Source organism: Elgaria multicarinata, chromosome 3, assembly GCF_023053635.1.
Source record: "Elgaria multicarinata webbii isolate HBS135686 ecotype San Diego chromosome 3, rElgMul1.1.pri, whole genome shotgun sequence".
NCBI lineage: Eukaryota > Metazoa > Chordata > Lepidosauria > Squamata > Anguidae > Elgaria > Elgaria multicarinata.
Genome location: NC_086173.1, coordinates 169,356,329 through 169,372,699, shown reverse-complemented (window position 1 = coordinate 169,372,699; position 16,371 = coordinate 169,356,329). Strand labels below are relative to the sequence as shown.

Here is a 16,371-nt window from a genome sequence, read left to right as displayed (position 1 = left end):
GAAAGAGCAAAATGCAGGTGATTGCAAGATGCAAGGGGTCCCATGAGGTTGAGGAGAAGAAAGGGGGTGGAAAGAGACCCCCCAGAGCAGGAGCAGGGGAGGGAGGCAGAGGAAGGAGGGAGAAGATATGGGGGTGAAGGGGTTCATAGAATCATCGAATAGCAGAGTTGGAAGGGGCCTACAAGGCCATCGAGTCCAACCCCCTGCTCAATGCAGGAATCCACCCTAAAGCATCCCAGACACATGCCACAGGACGGGGGGGGGGGAGAAAGAGGGGCTGCCCTAGAGGAGGAGGACTCTGGGTGTGAAATGCTGCTGACATCCCATAGTATCCTGCTAGACTCCCCGTCCAGCATTTGGAGAAGCTTCTGCAGCTCTTTGGTGTTGCGTCCATCTAAGGGTTAAAGGGATGGAGAGGGCCTGAAAAAGTATAATTGGGTGTTTGAACTCACTTTCTGCCCCGCCCTCGCTTGGGAAAGCAGCCTGGGGGGGTTGCATCGTGGGTCCCAACTACAGCTTCTGTTCCCTTGCAAGATGGGTGCAAGATGCAAGGGGTTCCGGGGGTGGGGTGGGAGGGAAAGGGGGTGGAAGGACCCCTCCAAAGGGTAGAAGCAGAGCATGGGAGGGAGCCCCAAAGCAGGGAGGCAAGTTTAGGGCAGGGGGTTGGAGGGTGGGAGACCCCCTGCCCCCCAGGGGACTGATCCACTTGGGCCCGATCCAGGAGACCCCCACCTTGCATCTCCTTCCCTCCCCATAACTAGGGGATCCTGGAAGGGAAGGTGGAAAGAGCCCCCCCACACCCCCACAGGAGCAGAGCAGGGGAGGGAGGGAGGTTTGGGGCAGGGGGTGGGAGGGTGAGTTACAGGAAATACATCTCCATCTGTTTCCTGTTTTTTGGTTAGCTTGCCTTAAAAATCTCTTTCTTATCTGTTTAACTGTCTAACCATCTTGTGACATGTGGTTTTAGCATCAGCAGAATTGTGGCAAGCAAATTGCAGCCTTAAAAATATGTTTTAAAGAAGCAGGAAGCCATGAACTTTATGGTTTATATAGCGGATGATTTATAGAGCCATTTTCCTATAGCCATGGGCATTAGGTAAAAGAACCACCCAGCTTGATTTCCTCGACACCCGCTCCCTTGGGAAAGCAGCCTGGGAGGTTTGCATGGTGTTTGCAAGCTCAGCCTCTCTTCCCGTGCAAAGGAGCAGGTGGGTGCAAGATGCAAGGGGTCCCCAGGGGGCGGAGGGGGTGGAAAAAGAGCCCCCCAGAGCAGGAGAGCAGCGGAGGGAGCAAAGGGCAGGAGGGCAGGTTTGGGGTAGGGGGTGGGTAGAGAGAGACAGCCTCCTGCCCCCAGGGGACTGACCCACTTGGAGACCCTCTCCAGGAGACCCCTTCCTTGCACCTCCTTCCCTCCCCATCATTAGGGATCCTCGAAGGGAAGGCGGGAGAAGGGGGGTCTGGCAGGGACAGAAGGGGACAGGTCCTGGGAAGGGGGAGGAATATCCCACCTGTGGGCAAAAAGCTATTATGGTGTCATGTTTGCATTTGGTTTTGTTTCCTCTCCCTCTTTTTAAATCCAGCTAAGGAGCACCAGGGTCCCTATTGTCTATTTCAGTCTCAATGCCTTTGAAATCGGCCTCCTGCAGTATTACTTATAAAGTGATCTCACTGTTAGCGTCAAGCTCTGAGAACAGAGAGGGCTTAGAAGGAAGCCATGGAACGGATGGGGAGAGAAACTCCGCTTCATCAGCAGAACTGTTTATTCACTGATATCTTGCTCAAGTTTTAAAATAAACTTTCAATCATATTGAATTTTTCAGAGCCTTAAGTCCGCTCTGGTTACACCCTCTCTCCCATTGGGTTAAAGTCAGAACCTCATTTTCAACCAGGAGTCTGATTTCTGTGGGATCGGGGTTGGAGAGATCCATTTGAGACAGGTGCTTACTTTTAAGTTAATTAAGCTCTTTCTTTTGATTTGCACAACACAGTCTTGCCTCTAGAGACAAACTAGAAGCAAAGCAAAGAGACCTTTTGAGTCCGGGTGGGAGCCAGAGATGGAGAAGAGAGTAAAGATGGAAGAGCAGAACTTTGCTGGCCCTGAAGCAGGAAACGTCTCCTTCAACATCCAGGGAGGGAGCAGTGCAGAGCCCTGGGAAAGAAGAGTGCAGGAGAACCAGCCTGGGAGCAACACCAGCTCAGATGTGGAGCGCCAGCGCTTCAGGGACTTCTGCTACCAGGACACTGAAGGCCCCCGAAAGGTTTGCAGCCGACTCCACCACCTTTGCCGTCAGTGGCTGAAGCCAGAAAGGTGTACAAAAGCTGAGATGCTGGACCTGGTGGTCCTGGAGCAGTTCTTGGCTGTCCTGCCCCCGGAGATGGTGAGCTGGGTCAGAGAATGTGGAGCTAAGAACAGTTCCCAGGCGGTGGCCCTGGCAGAAGGCTTCCTCTTGAGCCAGGCAGAGGACCAAGAGCAGGTGAGAGTATTTCATCCTGATAACTAGCAGGGCCTGATTACTTATCTCAGCTTGTTTTTGCATGTCTTCTAAGGAAGGGGTGCCCCAATTTCCAGTGCCGCCCCCACGCCTCAAAAATGGTTGTTCCCTATTTGTAGAGGAGGCCCCCTTCGGAGGATAGTTAAACTAACAACGCATAGTTAAAATACGCAATTCCTTACCCGAGTATGTAGTGATGGCCATCAATTTGGATGGTTCAAAACGGGGGCTAGACAAATTCCTGGACGAGAAGGCTGTGAATGGCTACTTGTCTGGATGGCTACAGCCTATGAATGGGTTTGTGAAGTTCTGGGGAAGGAGGGGATCCTTCTTCAACGGGTGGCAGAGTGTGTTCACAGCGGAAGATGCTGGATATCAGGGCATGCCTGGGAGGTTCTGTCTTTCCTCCTGGTTGGTTTTCAGAGGTTGTTCAAGGGCTTTGCTTATGCCATGGTGGAACTCTTAGCCCCAGAGGACACATCCTTAGATAAAGAAATAAATTAATGCATTCCGTGGCTTGGACTATAGATAATCTTTACAAGGAGGACTAAAATGCAAACCGGGAAATGCTGCCTTTTGCCTTGACCTGACCCATTTCTCTCCTTCCCTCTCTGGGTTCCTTCCTTCTGTTCCAGCTGCAGGGGAAGTTGGCCAAGATGCTCACAGATTTCCCTGAGGCAAAGAAAGCTCCGCTTGACAGAGGGACCTTGGAAGAGGGTGACTTAAGACCCTCCTCACTGGGTAAGGATCCACATATTGCCCCATGGCCTCCCTCCCGCAATTACGCATGAGGTGCATGAGCTGCTTTAATGTTCTCCTCGAGCCTGATTTTGCAGAAGAAGAGGGACTCTTTTTCTCTAGATAGTCAAAAAGGAAATATTGTTTAGTAATGGGGACAAACATTGATAGCAGTAAAACAATGAAAATAGACATGCTTACGAATGATAACTTACCTTCTCACCTTCTTTGCCTTCCTCTCAGGGAGCAGAAAGACCCACAGAGAGAGTGAATTGATCCTGGGAGATCCTTCTAGGCCTCCTTCACTTGGTGGTGGAGTGGAAGCGGTTTCTGCGCAGCCTGGGCAGGTACTGGAGTTCTGGGGGCCTCTGTCCCCTGTACATCTCTTTAATGCTGGAAGAACCTGCTCCTTTAGCCTTTGCTTGTCTCCAAGATGGCTGCTAGGAAGGGCTTGAATGTCACTCATGAAGCTCTGGCATTGAGAAGGAGGACCTCACCATCCTTGCCTTCATGGATTGCTACATAATGCGTAAAAAGAATGACATTTCTTCTGATGCTGCTTTCAGGGTCTGGTGACCTTTGAGGAGGTGGCCGTGCATTTCTCGGCGGAGGAGTGGGCTCTGCTGGATCCAGGCCAGAGGACTCTGCACAAGGAAGTCATGGAGGAGAATCATGGGATCCTGTCCTCTCTGGGTAAGGAATGGGACCCCTCTGGGTAGGGCTCCCTCGTTGCCTTCCTGACAGATCCTGGAAGGTGGAATTTCAGCTCTTCTTTCTTTGTGTCAGTGCTTAATTCAAAATCAATAAACCACCCTTGAGAAGTGGCTGTTCTTAGAAACCTCCAGGGTGGAGAACCCACAACCTCTAAAGTCAATTTCAAGCCCTCTCGATCAAGTTAGAGAAGCTCCACCATGAAAGCAAACATTTTCCTAATGACAGCATGATCCATGATGTGATGAGCACCTGATCAAGTCCTGTAACCTGCACAAGGGAGGAGGATCAAATGTGACCATCTGGCAATGGAGACGAATGAATGCAGATGGTTTTCTCTTGCTTGCTGGGGGAGTTTCCTGCACTGTCCTTCCAGGGCCTTGGACTGAAGGCAATGGAACAATTGGTTTGATGGCTAAAAGACAAGGAGGAAAGCACTCTGGAGACTTGACAGAACATTTTTAGAAGGCCATTTATAGATTTACTAGCAAAAAAGCCCGTCATACGACAGGTGTAGAGGAGCAGTCTGGTGAGGAGGTTTGTGGGTTTTGGCCCCTCTGCTAAGCCGGAACGCAGTTCGCTTTCTTCGGAACTTGGCACTTCCATAGAAGGCCCTGTGAGCTCAGAATTTTTAAATATGCAAATAGGAGAGAATGCGGAGGCAGCGGTTTGGCCTGTAAGTGCAAATAGCAGAGAACATGAATGAATGAATGAATTTTATTTACGGTCACAAGACCAGCAAAACAACACAACAATATAAGCACATATAATATTCCCAAACCAACAGAATAAAATCAGACTATGAATAAAACAATATATGGTAACAATTAATCAGTTAAAATATGTCCCACATATTTTAATAGATTAAAACATTGTCACAATCAGATGATATCATCCCACGCTGACAAGCAATTGCCGCAGCACAAAATTTAGCCACCTTGGAGGTCATTTGAGAGTTCTGATCAGCCAAAAGATAGTCTGTATAGAACACATCAGATCTCCCAGGTATTCCTTGTAAAATAGGAGTGATGAAAGTATGCCGAAAGTCACAATAAAAGGAGCAGTACAACAATACATGATCCACAGTTTCTATCATGTCAGCTTTACAGGGGCATAGGCGCTTAGAATATGGAATATTATTAAATTTACCCTCCAAAACTGCAGAGGGAAGCACATTAAATTTAGCCTGCGTGAAGGCTTTCCTGTATTTTGGAATAGTTAAAGAAGTTAAATATGTTGCAGGAAGGAGAGCCTGCCCCCGATCTCTAAATTCAGGATATGGGGTTGCTGCTCTTATATGATCTTGTAACTCAATATCACTAATACGCTGATATATATCCTCCTTGGCTTCTGAAAGGCCTAATGTCAAAATGGCATTTCGCGAGAAACCCAAAATGCGCAATTTTTCGTTCACAGCCTTTTTCCATTTAGACTGGACAGAGAACATGCAATTTTTAATTTTTGTGAACCGCCCAGAGAGCTCCGGCTATTGGGCGGTATAAAAATGTAATAAATAAATAAATAAATAAATAAAATTGGCGTACTTGTTGGCGATGTCATTGTGACATCACCAACCGGTAGTCCAATGCACTGCCTCTGCCTTCTCTCCTATTTGCATAAGTGGCTTGGAGGAGGCCTCTGGGCTTTTATATATATTGATTCCGTGGCAGTGATGGCTGCCAACCCATCTTGCTTTGCTGCCATGACTGTATCTGGATAATGTTGAAGACCTGACAGATATTATCATAATGTTATCCACGCAGGAAGCAACGGAGAGCAGAATTCGGCATATTATCAGAATCTTGCTCGGGACAGTTTGCTTTCCATTTTGAGATACAACTAGACAGCAGGACAGACTTCATTTTGAAATTTCAGTCTGTTAAAAACAATACTACAACCCAGTGAGATGGTCTTGTTTCTCACTCCATCTTAACCCACTTCCTTTCTCAGAATTTCCTTACTGGTGTAGCCATGACGGAGGGTTTCCAAAGCAACTGACATTGGAAAGAACCCTGAGGGTCCAATTCCCCCTGTCCAGTTCCCAGTTAAATAATCAGCTAGGACAAAAGGGCAGATTTTGTGCATTTTGTATTTCATGTTCATTCATTGTTTGAGGTCCTTTGTAAGAGTTATTCTATATAAATGAAAGCGCTGAATGTCACTCTAATTCTGATCTATTGATCACTGGCGGATATTTAATATATTTGGAAGGAAGTTCCTCTCCAACCAAATATTTTTTTATTGATTTGGTTTGTTCCCTAATTTCAGGAAGATATTATTATCATTATATTTATTATTTCTTGCAGGTGATTTCAGGGAGAGCAACTCACAAGTTAAGCGATATCAAATAATTTATACAGGGGAGAAGCCCTATGAATGCCTAGAGTGCGGAAAGAGCGTCAGTCACAGCAGCAACCCTAATCAACATCAAATAATTCACACAGGGGAGAAGCCCTATGAATGCCTGGAGTGCGGAAAGAGCTTCAGTCACAGCAGCAACCTTAATAAACATCAAAGCACTCACACAGGGGAGAAGGCCTATGAATGCCTGGAGTGCGGAATGAGCTTCAGTCAGAGCAGTGACCTTAATCAACATCAAAGAATTCATACAGGGGAGAAGCCCTATGAATGCCTGGAGTGCGGAAAGAGGTTCAGTCGGAGACACAACCTTAAGTATCATCAAAGCATTCACACAGGGGAGAAGCCCTATCAATGTCTGGAGTGCGGAAAGAAATTCAGTCTCACCAGCACCCTTAATCAACATCAAAAAAATCACACAGGGGAGAAGCCCTATGAATGCCTGGAGTGCGGAAAGAGATTCGTTCTGAGCAGCCAACTTAATCAACATCAAAGAAATCATACAGGGGAGAAGCCCTATGAATGCCCAAAGTGCGGAAAGAGATTCAGTCGGCTCGGCAACCTTAATCAACATCAAATAATTCATACAGGGGAGAAGCCCTATGAATGCCAAGATTGCGGAAAGAGGTTCAGTCTGAGTAGTCATCTTAAGTCGCATCAACTAATTCACACGGGCGAGAAGCCCTATGAATGCCGGGAGTGTGGAAAGAGCTTCAATCACAGCAGCAACCTTAATCATCATCAACTAATTCACACGGGCGAAAAGCCCTATGAATGCCTGGAGTGCGGAAAGAGATTCAATCACAGCGGCAGCCTTAATATACATCAAAGTATTCACACAGGGGAGAAGCCCTATGAATGCCTGGAGTGCGGAAAGAGCTTCAGTCACAGCAGCAACCTTAATAAACATCAAAGCTCTCACACAGGGGAGAAGGCCTATGAATGCCTGGAGTGCGGAATGAGCTTCAGTCAGAGCAGTGACCTTAATCAACATCAACGAATTCACACAGGGGAGAAGGCCTATGAATGCCTGGAGTGCGGAATGAGCTTCAGTCAGAGCAGTGACCTTAATCAACATCAAAGAATTCACACAGGGGAGAAGCCCTATGAATGCCTGGAGTGCAGAAAGAGATTCATTGGGAACAACGACCTTAATAAACATGGAAGAATTCACACAGGGGAGAAGCCCTATGAATGCCTGGAGTGCGGAAAGAGGTTCAGTCGGAGACACTACCTTAAGTATCATCGAAGAATTCACACAGGGGAGAAGCCCTATGAATGCCTGGAGTGTCGAAAGAGGTTCAAGCAGAGCAGTGAACTTAATCAACATCAAAGAATTCACACAGGGGAGAAACCCTATGAATGCCTGGAGTGTGGAAAGAGATTCAGTCAGAGCTGCGACCTTAATCAACATCAAAGAATTCACACAGGGGAGAAGCCCTATGAATGCCTGGAGTGCGGAAAGAGGTTCAGTCGGAGACACAACCTTAAGTATCATCAAAGCATTCACACAGGGGAGAAGCCCTATGAATGCCTGGAGTGCGGAAAGAAATTCAGTCTCACCAGCACCCTTAATCAACATCAAAGAATTCACACAGGGGAGAAGCCCTATGAATGCCTGGAGTGTGGAAAGAGATTCAGTCAGAGCAGCCAACTTAATCAACATCAAAGAAATCATACAGGGGAGAAGCCCTATGAATGCCCGAAGTGTGGAAAGAGATTCAGTCGGCTCGGCAACCTTAATCAACATCAAATAATTCATACAGGGGAGAAGCCCTATGAATGCCTGGAGTGTGGAAAGAGGTTCGGTCAGAGCAATGACCTTAATCAACATCAAAGAATTCACACAGGGGAGAAGCCCTATGAATGCCTGGAGTGTGGAAAGAGGTTCAGTCACAGCGGCAGTCGTAATAAACATCAAAGAATTCACACAGGGGAGAAGCCCTATGAATGCCTGGAGTGTGGAAAGAGGTTCAGTCAGAGCGGTCATCTTAAGACGCATCGAATAATTCACATGGGCGAGAAGCCCTATGAAACCTGAATTCTTAACTAAAAAGCCTTAACCAGCAGGGTTTTAGGTGTCTTGTGAACAGGCCCAAAAAGTGTCTTGCTGTTTTCGATGCATAAATGTGGTCCTCATTGAATTGTAGCATCTGAAACAGGCATAAGTGATCCACTCTGGGGGGCGCGGGAAACAGACCTCGGAATCCACACAGAAAAAGAAATGTGGAGTGCTTTGCAGGATAAGTATCCGCTTAAAACAATCTCAATTTAAAATAGGGAGGTAATGGTAAAACTGACCCACAGATGGTAACTCACACCAAGGAAATGATCAGTGGTGAGTTCTGGGGCATCCCCTGAGTGTTAGGAGGTGACCTTCATGCATTTACTCCTTTTAAATTGTAGGTTTTAACTTGATTAAGGTTTTAATTTGTTTTTAGCTGTGTATATTGTTTTATGTTTTTGGATTTTATCTGTACGCTGCCCTGAGATCAAAGTGATGGAGGGCGGGATACAGATGTTTTAAATAAATAAATAAATTTGTTGTGGGCATGCCCTAAGGTAAATCGATTTAGGAAATCCATGTTTTAAGAGATTAGCCTGGTTAAGTATATATTTTATTTATTTATTTATGTCATTTGTATTCCTCCCCATAGCTGAAGCTCTCTAGGTGGTTCACATAAGATAGTAAAACACTGGAAGAATGAGGAAAGCCTTTATACTGAAAGGTGGTATCTGAGAGTGTAGCAGAGCGCACTCCTTAAGGAATTGATGCAAAATTTAAGGATAGCCCAAGGACAATCACAGACAAGTTTGAAGGAGCATGGATGAAATGTATTGAATTTGTCAATAATGGGCCTGTTCAGACAACATGCTAAGCCATGGTTATCCCTTTTGCAGCAAATGGTTAGTCAGCGTGTTTAAACCGTGGTTATTCAGCCCACGTGATTAGGAATGGGTCACACGACCTGCTAAGTCTTGATTCACGCAATACGCTATGCCATAATTTTTAGCTCAAAGTGCTTAACCGCTGAACAGGGTTACCGTAGATCATGGGCGCAGGCCTCCGTCGGCATATACCGGTCTCTGGAGAGCCTAGATCAAAGGAAACGAGGCTCTCTTTCAACATGTCTGAATTGAAATTTGGGGTGTCAATTGGTGAGCGAAGAATTGGGAATTGTAAGTAATGAATTAAGGTGTATTAAAGAAGTACATGATCAATTAATATTTTAATACCGAGCAGAAATTGAACTGTTAGTAGATTTAGATATTGTTTGATCTATGCAACCAAAAAATAAAAAATCCAAAAATCCGGAAAGGGTTTCAGTTGAAGTATGGGCCTTAAAAAACATCACAGGATGCACACTGGCGAGAAGCCCTGTCAATGCTCAGAGTGGGGGAAGAGCTTCAGTCAACGCAATACATCTGAAAAACCAAAAATGCGGAAAGGGGTTTCAGTAAGGGGGGATGTGGCGTTATAGGCCTGTGAGCCAATTTCCCTGCTTTTGGGAGTTTGGTTGAAAACTGTAGAGCCTTTAACGTTGTTTTGTAAACAGTAGGTTTTTTGTTTATTGAATTTAGATATAGTTTGATCTATGTAACCAAAAAATAAAAAGAGAAAAAATGTGGAAAGGGTTTCAGTTGAAGTATCAACCTTAAAAAACATCACAGGATGCACACTGGCGAGAAGCCCTCAGGTTCCCCATGTATACAAATGACACCTGCTGAAATTCCCTTTTCAATACAACTTTCGTGATACAGGAGCCCAGTCCTCCTTTCCATAGGGTCACCCTAACTAATTTGGGGAGTCAATTGGCCAGCGAGAAGTTAGGAATTGTAAGCAATGAATTAAGGTGTATTAAAGAAGTGAAGGATCAAGTAATACTTTTAAGACTGAGCAGAAATTGAAATGTTAGTAAGTTTACATATTGTTTGATCTATGCAACCAAAATTAAAAGAGAAAAATTGTGCACATTTTTTGGACACGTTTTCTTCTTTATTTCAGTTGAAGTATGACCCTGAATGAGGGAGTAACCCTCTGCGGCTCTCTAGTGTTGCCTCCATCCAAGGGTTAAAGAGAGCGAGTGGGCTGGGTCCTAGAGAGGCCCTTTGAAGAGCCAAGGCTGTTGGAATGCGCTCACCTCCGCTTCCCCCCCCCCCCCGCCCTTGGGAAATCAGCCTGGGAGGTTTGCAGGGTGTTTGCAGCCTCAGCCTCTCTTCCCCTGCAGAGGAGCAGGTGGGTGCAAGATGCAAGGGGGTCCTGGGGAGGGGAGGGGGTGGAAAGACCAAAATGCAGGTGATTGCAAGATGCAAGGGGGGAGAGGGTGGAAAGACCAAAATGCAGGTGATTGCAAGATGCAAGGGAGTCCCGGGGGGTGGAAAAGGAGCCCCCCAAGGCAGGAGCAGAGAAGGACAGGGGGTGGGTTGGAAGAGAGAGACAGAGCCTCATGCCCCCCAAGATGACTAACCCACTTGGGGTCCCTCCAGGAGACCCAAGCCTTAGAATCATAGAATAGCAGAGTTGGAAGGGGCCTACAAGGCCATCGAGTCCAACCCCCTGCTGAGTGCAAGAATCCACCCTAAAGCATCCCTGACAGATGGTTGTCCAGCTGCCTCTTGAAGGCCTTGCACCATCTTCCCTCCCCATAAATAGGGGATCCTGGAATGGGCTGGGCGGGACAGAAGCGGAAATGCCATCTGGTTGATGCTTTCACAGGATTTGTCCTTGGGACGCAGAGTGTCATTGCCACATGACCACACCACGTACCTCTCCCTGGCTCAAGTCAGTCCCAGGCCCAGTAGCGACACAGTGTCCGCTTTCACAACGCCTGAGTCTGGCATCTCGAATGAAATCTTTATTGCTAAAAGCGACAAGCTGTCACATATTCGACATCAGAAAAACAAGTAAAGAGATAGGCTAAAATAAATGCGTTAAAAATGGATGATTTTAAAGTAAAATCAAAGAACTACATTAAAGTAGGATTTTACAGTGTGTGTTTTTTTTTAAAAAGCCAAAAAAAATGACCTCAGCCACTTTTATTTTCAAAACGAAATTGGAGTGGATCTTGAAATTAAGCACCACAGAAGCTAAATGAGGAGTTGGAATTTTTTGACCACTCCTCTAACTGTCCTGAAGTTTTGAGACATTCCCAGATGTTTGTGTGATATGAAAAGATCTTGAAAAGCAAGGCACACTGTCATGGTAACACTTGTAAGAAACTTCAAGAAAAAACCTGGCTGGGAAGGACAGAATTCGAAAGATCCTGGGTGTGGGAAGGAGAAATCCCATCCATCCGTGGGCAAAAAGCTGTCCTGGTGTCATGTTTGCATTGTATTTTGTTTTGTTTACTCTCCCTGTTTTAAACTTAGTGAATAAGTACCATGTTTTCCTTTTTCATCGTTACGCCTTTGAAACCCACCCTGGGCTCCTTCCTCTTCTAAAGTTGACCCTGCTTTTCCACTCCTAAGAGTGGGTGTAAACCCCAATCCTTTTACTATTATTTACGCTTTGAAGATTACTTGGTTCTACCCTTGCCTTCGGCTATTTTTTACTCCCTTACGGGGTTTCCCTTGTTTTTGCATTTTTTTCCCTGTAACTTGAGCCCGTTATTCCGTGTCCTGCACTCTGGGAGGATCGAGAAGAGATCCTGGCCCTCCTCTGTGTGACAACCTTTGAAGTATTCGAAGAGTGCTATCATGTCTCCCCTCAATCTTCTCTTCTTCAAGCTAAATATGCCCAGTTGTTTCAGTCTCTCCTCACAGGGCTTTGTTTCCAGACCCCTGATCATCCTCATTGCCTCTGAACCCCCTGCAGCTTGTCTGCATCCTTCTTAAAGTGGGGTGCCCAGAACGCAATACTCAAGATGAGGCCTAACCAGGGCCGAATAGAGAGGAACCAGTACCTCGCACGATTTGGAAGCTGTACTTCTGTTAAAGCAGCCCAAAATTGCATTGCTATTTAGCACTGCCGCTGCAAGCGGCGACAGCATCAACTGTGTTGGCAGCCTGGACCCCATTTTGTGTCTCCCACAATGGCCCGTATACCAAGCATCACTCCAGAGCGTTGAGGGGAGGGAATGCAGCCACCACCAAAAAAATGGTTTAATAAAACATGGAGAAAATTCTGCAAACGGTCCTTTTATTTCTAGGGAGTAAGAATAGAGAAATCTCAAGATTTTTTGTGAGAAATGTATTCTGAGAAGTTTTGACAGCATTATTATTATTATTATTATTATTTACTACTCCTTTGACAAAGCTCTCTGGGCAACTTACAGGGTTTAGCACCATTGCTAGGGTCTAAGGATGCATTTCTGAGGGGGTGACACATGCTGTATCTCACGCAGCACTGCTCCTGCCCTGGAAGCCCTGTATCAGGTGTGAGGAGTCGGAGCCGTGTTGCATCCAGCTCCAGGGAAAGAGCGGAGGTAGCTTCCATTTTTCTGCCTCATTCTCTGGGTAGTTTATGATTCATTGAAAAGGGTGACCTTATGAAAAGGAGGACAGGGCTCCTGTATCTTTAACACCTTTGTTGAAAAGGGAATTTCAGCAGGTGTCGTTTGTATATATGGAGAACCTAGTGAAATTCCCTCTTCATCACAACAGTTAAAGTGCAGAAGCTACGCTAGAGTGACCAGTTTTAAAAGAGGGCAGGGCTCCTGCAGCTTTAACTGCTGTGATAAAGAAGGAATTTCACCTGGTTCCCCATATATACAAACGACACATGCTGAAATTCCCTCTTCATCGCAACAGTTAAAGTGCAGGAGCTACACTACAGTGACCAGATTTAAAAGAGGGCAGGGCTCCTGCAGCTTTAACTGGTGTGATAAGGAAGGAATTTCACCTGGTTCCCCATATATACAAACGACACCTGTTCGAAAATCCCTCTTCGTCACAACAGTTAAAGACGCAGGAGCCCTTCCCTCCTTTCCATAGGGTCAACTACATTAAACGGGATGGAAATGAAGTGATGGAAGGAGGAGAAGTGATGGGAGTGAAGGGGTTCATGCCAGAGGGGCTGCCCCAGAGGAGGAGGACTGTGGGCGTGCAATGCTGCTGACATCCCATAATAACGCGCCAGGCTCCACCGGGCAGCACTTGGAAGAACCCTCTGCAGCTCTTCGCTGTTGCCACCATCTAAGGGTTAAAGAGAACGAGTGGGCTGGGTCCTAGAGAGGCCCGTGAAGAGCCCAGGCTGATGGAATGCACTCACTTCCGCCCTCCCCCCACCTTGGGAAAGCAGCCTGGGAGGTTTGCATGGAGTTTGCAGCCTCAGCCTCTCTTCCCCTGCAGAGGAGCAGGTGGGTGCAAGATGCAAGGGGGTCCCAGGGGGTGGAGGAGAAGAAATGGGGTGGAAAGAGACCCCCCAGGGCAGAAGCAGAGCAGGGGAGGGAGGCAGAGGAAGGAAGGAGAAGATATGGGGGTGAAGGGGTTCATAGAATCATAGAATATCAGAGTTGGAAGGGACCTACAAGGCCATCGAGTCCAACCCCCTGCTCAATGCAGGAATCCACCCTAAAGCATCCCAGACACATGCCACAGGACGGGGGGGGGGGAGAAAGAGGGGCTGCCCTAGAGGAGGAGGACTCTGGGTGTGAAATGCTGCTGACATCCCATAGTATCCTGCTAGACTCCCCGTCCAGCATTTGGAGAAGCTTCTGCAGCTCTTTGGTGTTGCGTCCATCTAAGGGTTAAAGGGATGGAGAGGGCCTGAAAAAGTATAATTGGGTGTTTGAACTCACTTTCTGCCCCGCCCTCGCTTGGGAAAGCAGCCTGGGGGGGTTGCATCGTGGGTCCCAACTACAGCTTCTGTTCCCTTGCAGAAGAGCAGGTGGGTGCAAGATGCAAGGGGTTCCGGGGGGGGGGGAAGGGAGGGAAAGGGGGTGGAAGGACCCCTCCAAAGGGTAGGAGCAGAGCATGGGAGGGAGCCCCAAAGCAGGGAGGCAAGTTTAGGGCAGGGGGTTGGAGGGTGGGAGACCCCCTGCCCCCCAGGGGACTGATCCACTTGGGCCCGATCCAGGAGACCCCCACCTTGCATCTCCTTCCCTCCCCATAACTAGGGGATCCTGGAAGGGAAGGTGGAAAGAGCCCCCCACACACACACACACAGGAGCAGAGCAGGGGAGGGAGGGAGGTTTGGGGCAGGGGGTGGGAGGGTGAGTTACAGGAAATACATCTCCATCTGTTTCCTGTTTTTTGGTTAGCTTGCCTTAAAAATCTCTTTCTTATCTGTTTAACTGTCTAACCATCTTGTGACATGTGGTTTTAGCATCAGCAGAATTGTGGCAAGCAAATTGCAGCCTTAAAAATATGTTTTAAAGAAGCAGGAAGTCATGAACTTTATGGTTTATATAGCGAATGATTTATAGGGCCATTTTCCTATAGCCATGGGTATTAGGTAAAAGAACCACCCAGCTTGATTTCCTCGACACCCGCTCCCTTGGGAAAGCAGCCTGGGAGGTTTGCATGGTGTTTGCAAGCTCAGCCTCTCTTCCCGTGCAAAGGAGCAGGTGGGTGCAAGATGCAAGGGGTCCCCAGGGGGCGGAGGGGGTGGAAAAAGAGCCCCCCAGAGCAGGAGAGCAGCGGAGGGAGCAAAGGGCAGGAGGGCAGGTTTGGGGTAGGGGGTGGGTAGAGAGAGACAGCCTCCTGCCCCCAGGGGACTGACCCACTTGGAGATCCCCTCCAGGAGACCCCCTCCTTGCACCTCCTTCCCTCCCCATCATTAGGGATCCTCGAAGGGAAGGCGGGAGAAGGGGGGTCTGGCAGGGACAGAAGGGGACAGGTCCTGGGTGGGGGGAGGAATATCCCACCTGTGGGCAAAAAGCTATTATGGTGTCATGTTTGCATTTGGTTTTGTTTCCTCTCCCTCTTTTTAAATCCAGCTAAGGAGCACCAGGGTCCCTGTTGTCTATTTCAGTCTCAATGCCTTTGAAATCAACCTCCTGCAGTATTACTTATAAAGTGATCCCACTGTTAGCGTCAAGCTCTGAGAACAGAGAGGGCTTAGAAGGAAGCCATGGAACGGATGGGGAAAGAAACTCCGCTTCATCAGCAGAACTGTTTATTCACTGATATCTTGCTCAAGTTTTAAAATAAACTTTCAATCATATTGAATTTTTCAGAGCCTTAAGTCCGCTCTGGTTACACGCTCTCTCCCATTGGGTTAAAGTCAGAACCTCATTTTCAACCAGGAGTCTGATTTCTGTGGGATCATGGTTGGAGAGATCCATTTGAGACAGGTGCTTACTTTTAAGTGAATTAAGCTCTTTATTTTGATTCCTACAGGACAGTCCTTGCCTCAAGAGAGAAACCAGAAGCAAAGCAAGGAGACCTTTTGAGTCCTGGTAGGAGCAGAAATGAAGAAGAGAGTAAAGATGGAAGAGCAGAACTTTGCTGGCCCTGAAGCAGGAAACGTCTCCTTCAACATCCAGGGAGGGAGTAGTGCAGAGCCCTGGGAAAGAAGAGTGCAGGAGAACCAGCCTGGGAGCAACACCAGCTCAGATGTGGAGCGACAGCGCTTCAGGGCCTTCTGCTACCAGGACACTGAAGGGCCCCGAAAGGTTTGCAGCCGACTCCACCACCTTTGCCGTCAGTGGCTGAAGCCAGAAAGGTGTACAAAAGTTGAGATGCTGGACCTGGTGGTCCTGGAGCAGTTCCTGGCTGTCCTACCCCCGGAGATGGAGAGCTGGGTCAGAGAATGTGGAGCTAAGAACAGTTCCCAGGCGGTGGCCCTGGCAGAAGGCTTCCTCTTGAGCCAGGCAGAGGACCAAGAGCAGGTGAGAGTATTTCATCCTGATAACTAGCAGGGCCTGATTACTTATCTCAGCTTGTTTTTGCATGTCTTCTAAGGAAGGGGTGCCCCAATTTCCAGTGCCGCCCCCACGCCTCAAAAATGGTTGTTCCCTATTTGTAGAGGAGGCCCCCTTCGGAGGATAGTTAAACTAACAACTCATAGTTAAAATACGCAATTCCCTACCCGAGTATGTAGTGATGGCCATCAATTTGGATGGTTCAAAACGGGGGCTAGACAAATTCCTGGACGAGAAGGCTGTGAATGGCTACTTGTCTGGATGGC

General features: G+C 47.4%; 5 protein-coding genes across 5 annotated transcripts in view; 2 read left to right on the top strand and 3 right to left on the bottom strand.

The window, feature by feature from the left end:
- Positions 1-16,371, bottom strand: part of LOC134396268 (uncharacterized) — an 853,762-nt gene that overhangs the window by 590,011 nt on the left and 247,380 nt on the right. The gene's annotated exons all lie outside the window — the stretch shown is intronic.
- Positions 1-16,371, bottom strand: part of LOC134396322 (zinc finger protein 420-like) — a 412,724-nt gene that overhangs the window by 173,007 nt on the left and 223,346 nt on the right.
- The window catches only part of LOC134396318 (zinc finger protein 345-like), a 334,491-nt gene that overhangs the window by 139,198 nt on the left and 178,922 nt on the right, over positions 1-16,371 (bottom strand). The window lies entirely within an intron of this gene.
- LOC134396288 (zinc finger protein 721-like) overlaps positions 1-16,371 on the top strand; it is a 120,042-nt gene that overhangs the window by 57 nt on the left and 103,614 nt on the right. The window contains exons 1-2 of one of the 2 annotated variants that reach the window (XM_063122721.1): positions 13,526-13,597; positions 15,582-16,072. In XM_063122721.1, the coding sequence (XP_062978791.1) occupies positions 15,653-16,072 (420 nt within the window). In that variant the 5' untranslated portion in view covers positions 13,526-13,597; positions 15,582-15,652. Of the gene's footprint in view, positions 1-13,525; positions 13,598-15,581; positions 16,073-16,371 lie in introns of those variants that run through there. The other variant, XM_063122724.1, reaches the window with a different exon arrangement.
- On the top strand, positions 1,147-15,634 carry LOC134396989 (zinc finger protein 420-like). Its single transcript, XM_063123603.1, has 7 exons — positions 1,147-1,208; positions 1,989-2,474; positions 3,128-3,233; positions 3,474-3,577; positions 3,797-3,923; positions 6,248-8,032; positions 15,582-15,634. Exons 2-7 carry the CDS (start codon positions 2,055-2,057, stop codon positions 15,632-15,634), a joined length of 2,595 nt encoding a protein of 864 aa, XP_062979673.1. The 5' UTR covers positions 1,147-1,208; positions 1,989-2,054.

Coding starts and splice junctions, on each gene's coding strand:
- LOC134396989 (XM_063123603.1), top strand. CDS start 2,055: ATGGAGAAGAGAGTAAAGATGGAAGAGCAGAACTTTGCTGGCCCTGAA. Junction 3,924..6,247: donor TGGGATCCTGTCCTCTCTGG/GTAAGGAATGGG, acceptor TATTTCTTGCAG/GTGATTTCAGGGAGAGCAAC. Junction 8,033..15,581: donor AAAGAGATTCAGTCGGCTCG/GCAACCTTAATC, acceptor TGATTCCTACAG/GACAGTCCTTGCCTCAAGAG.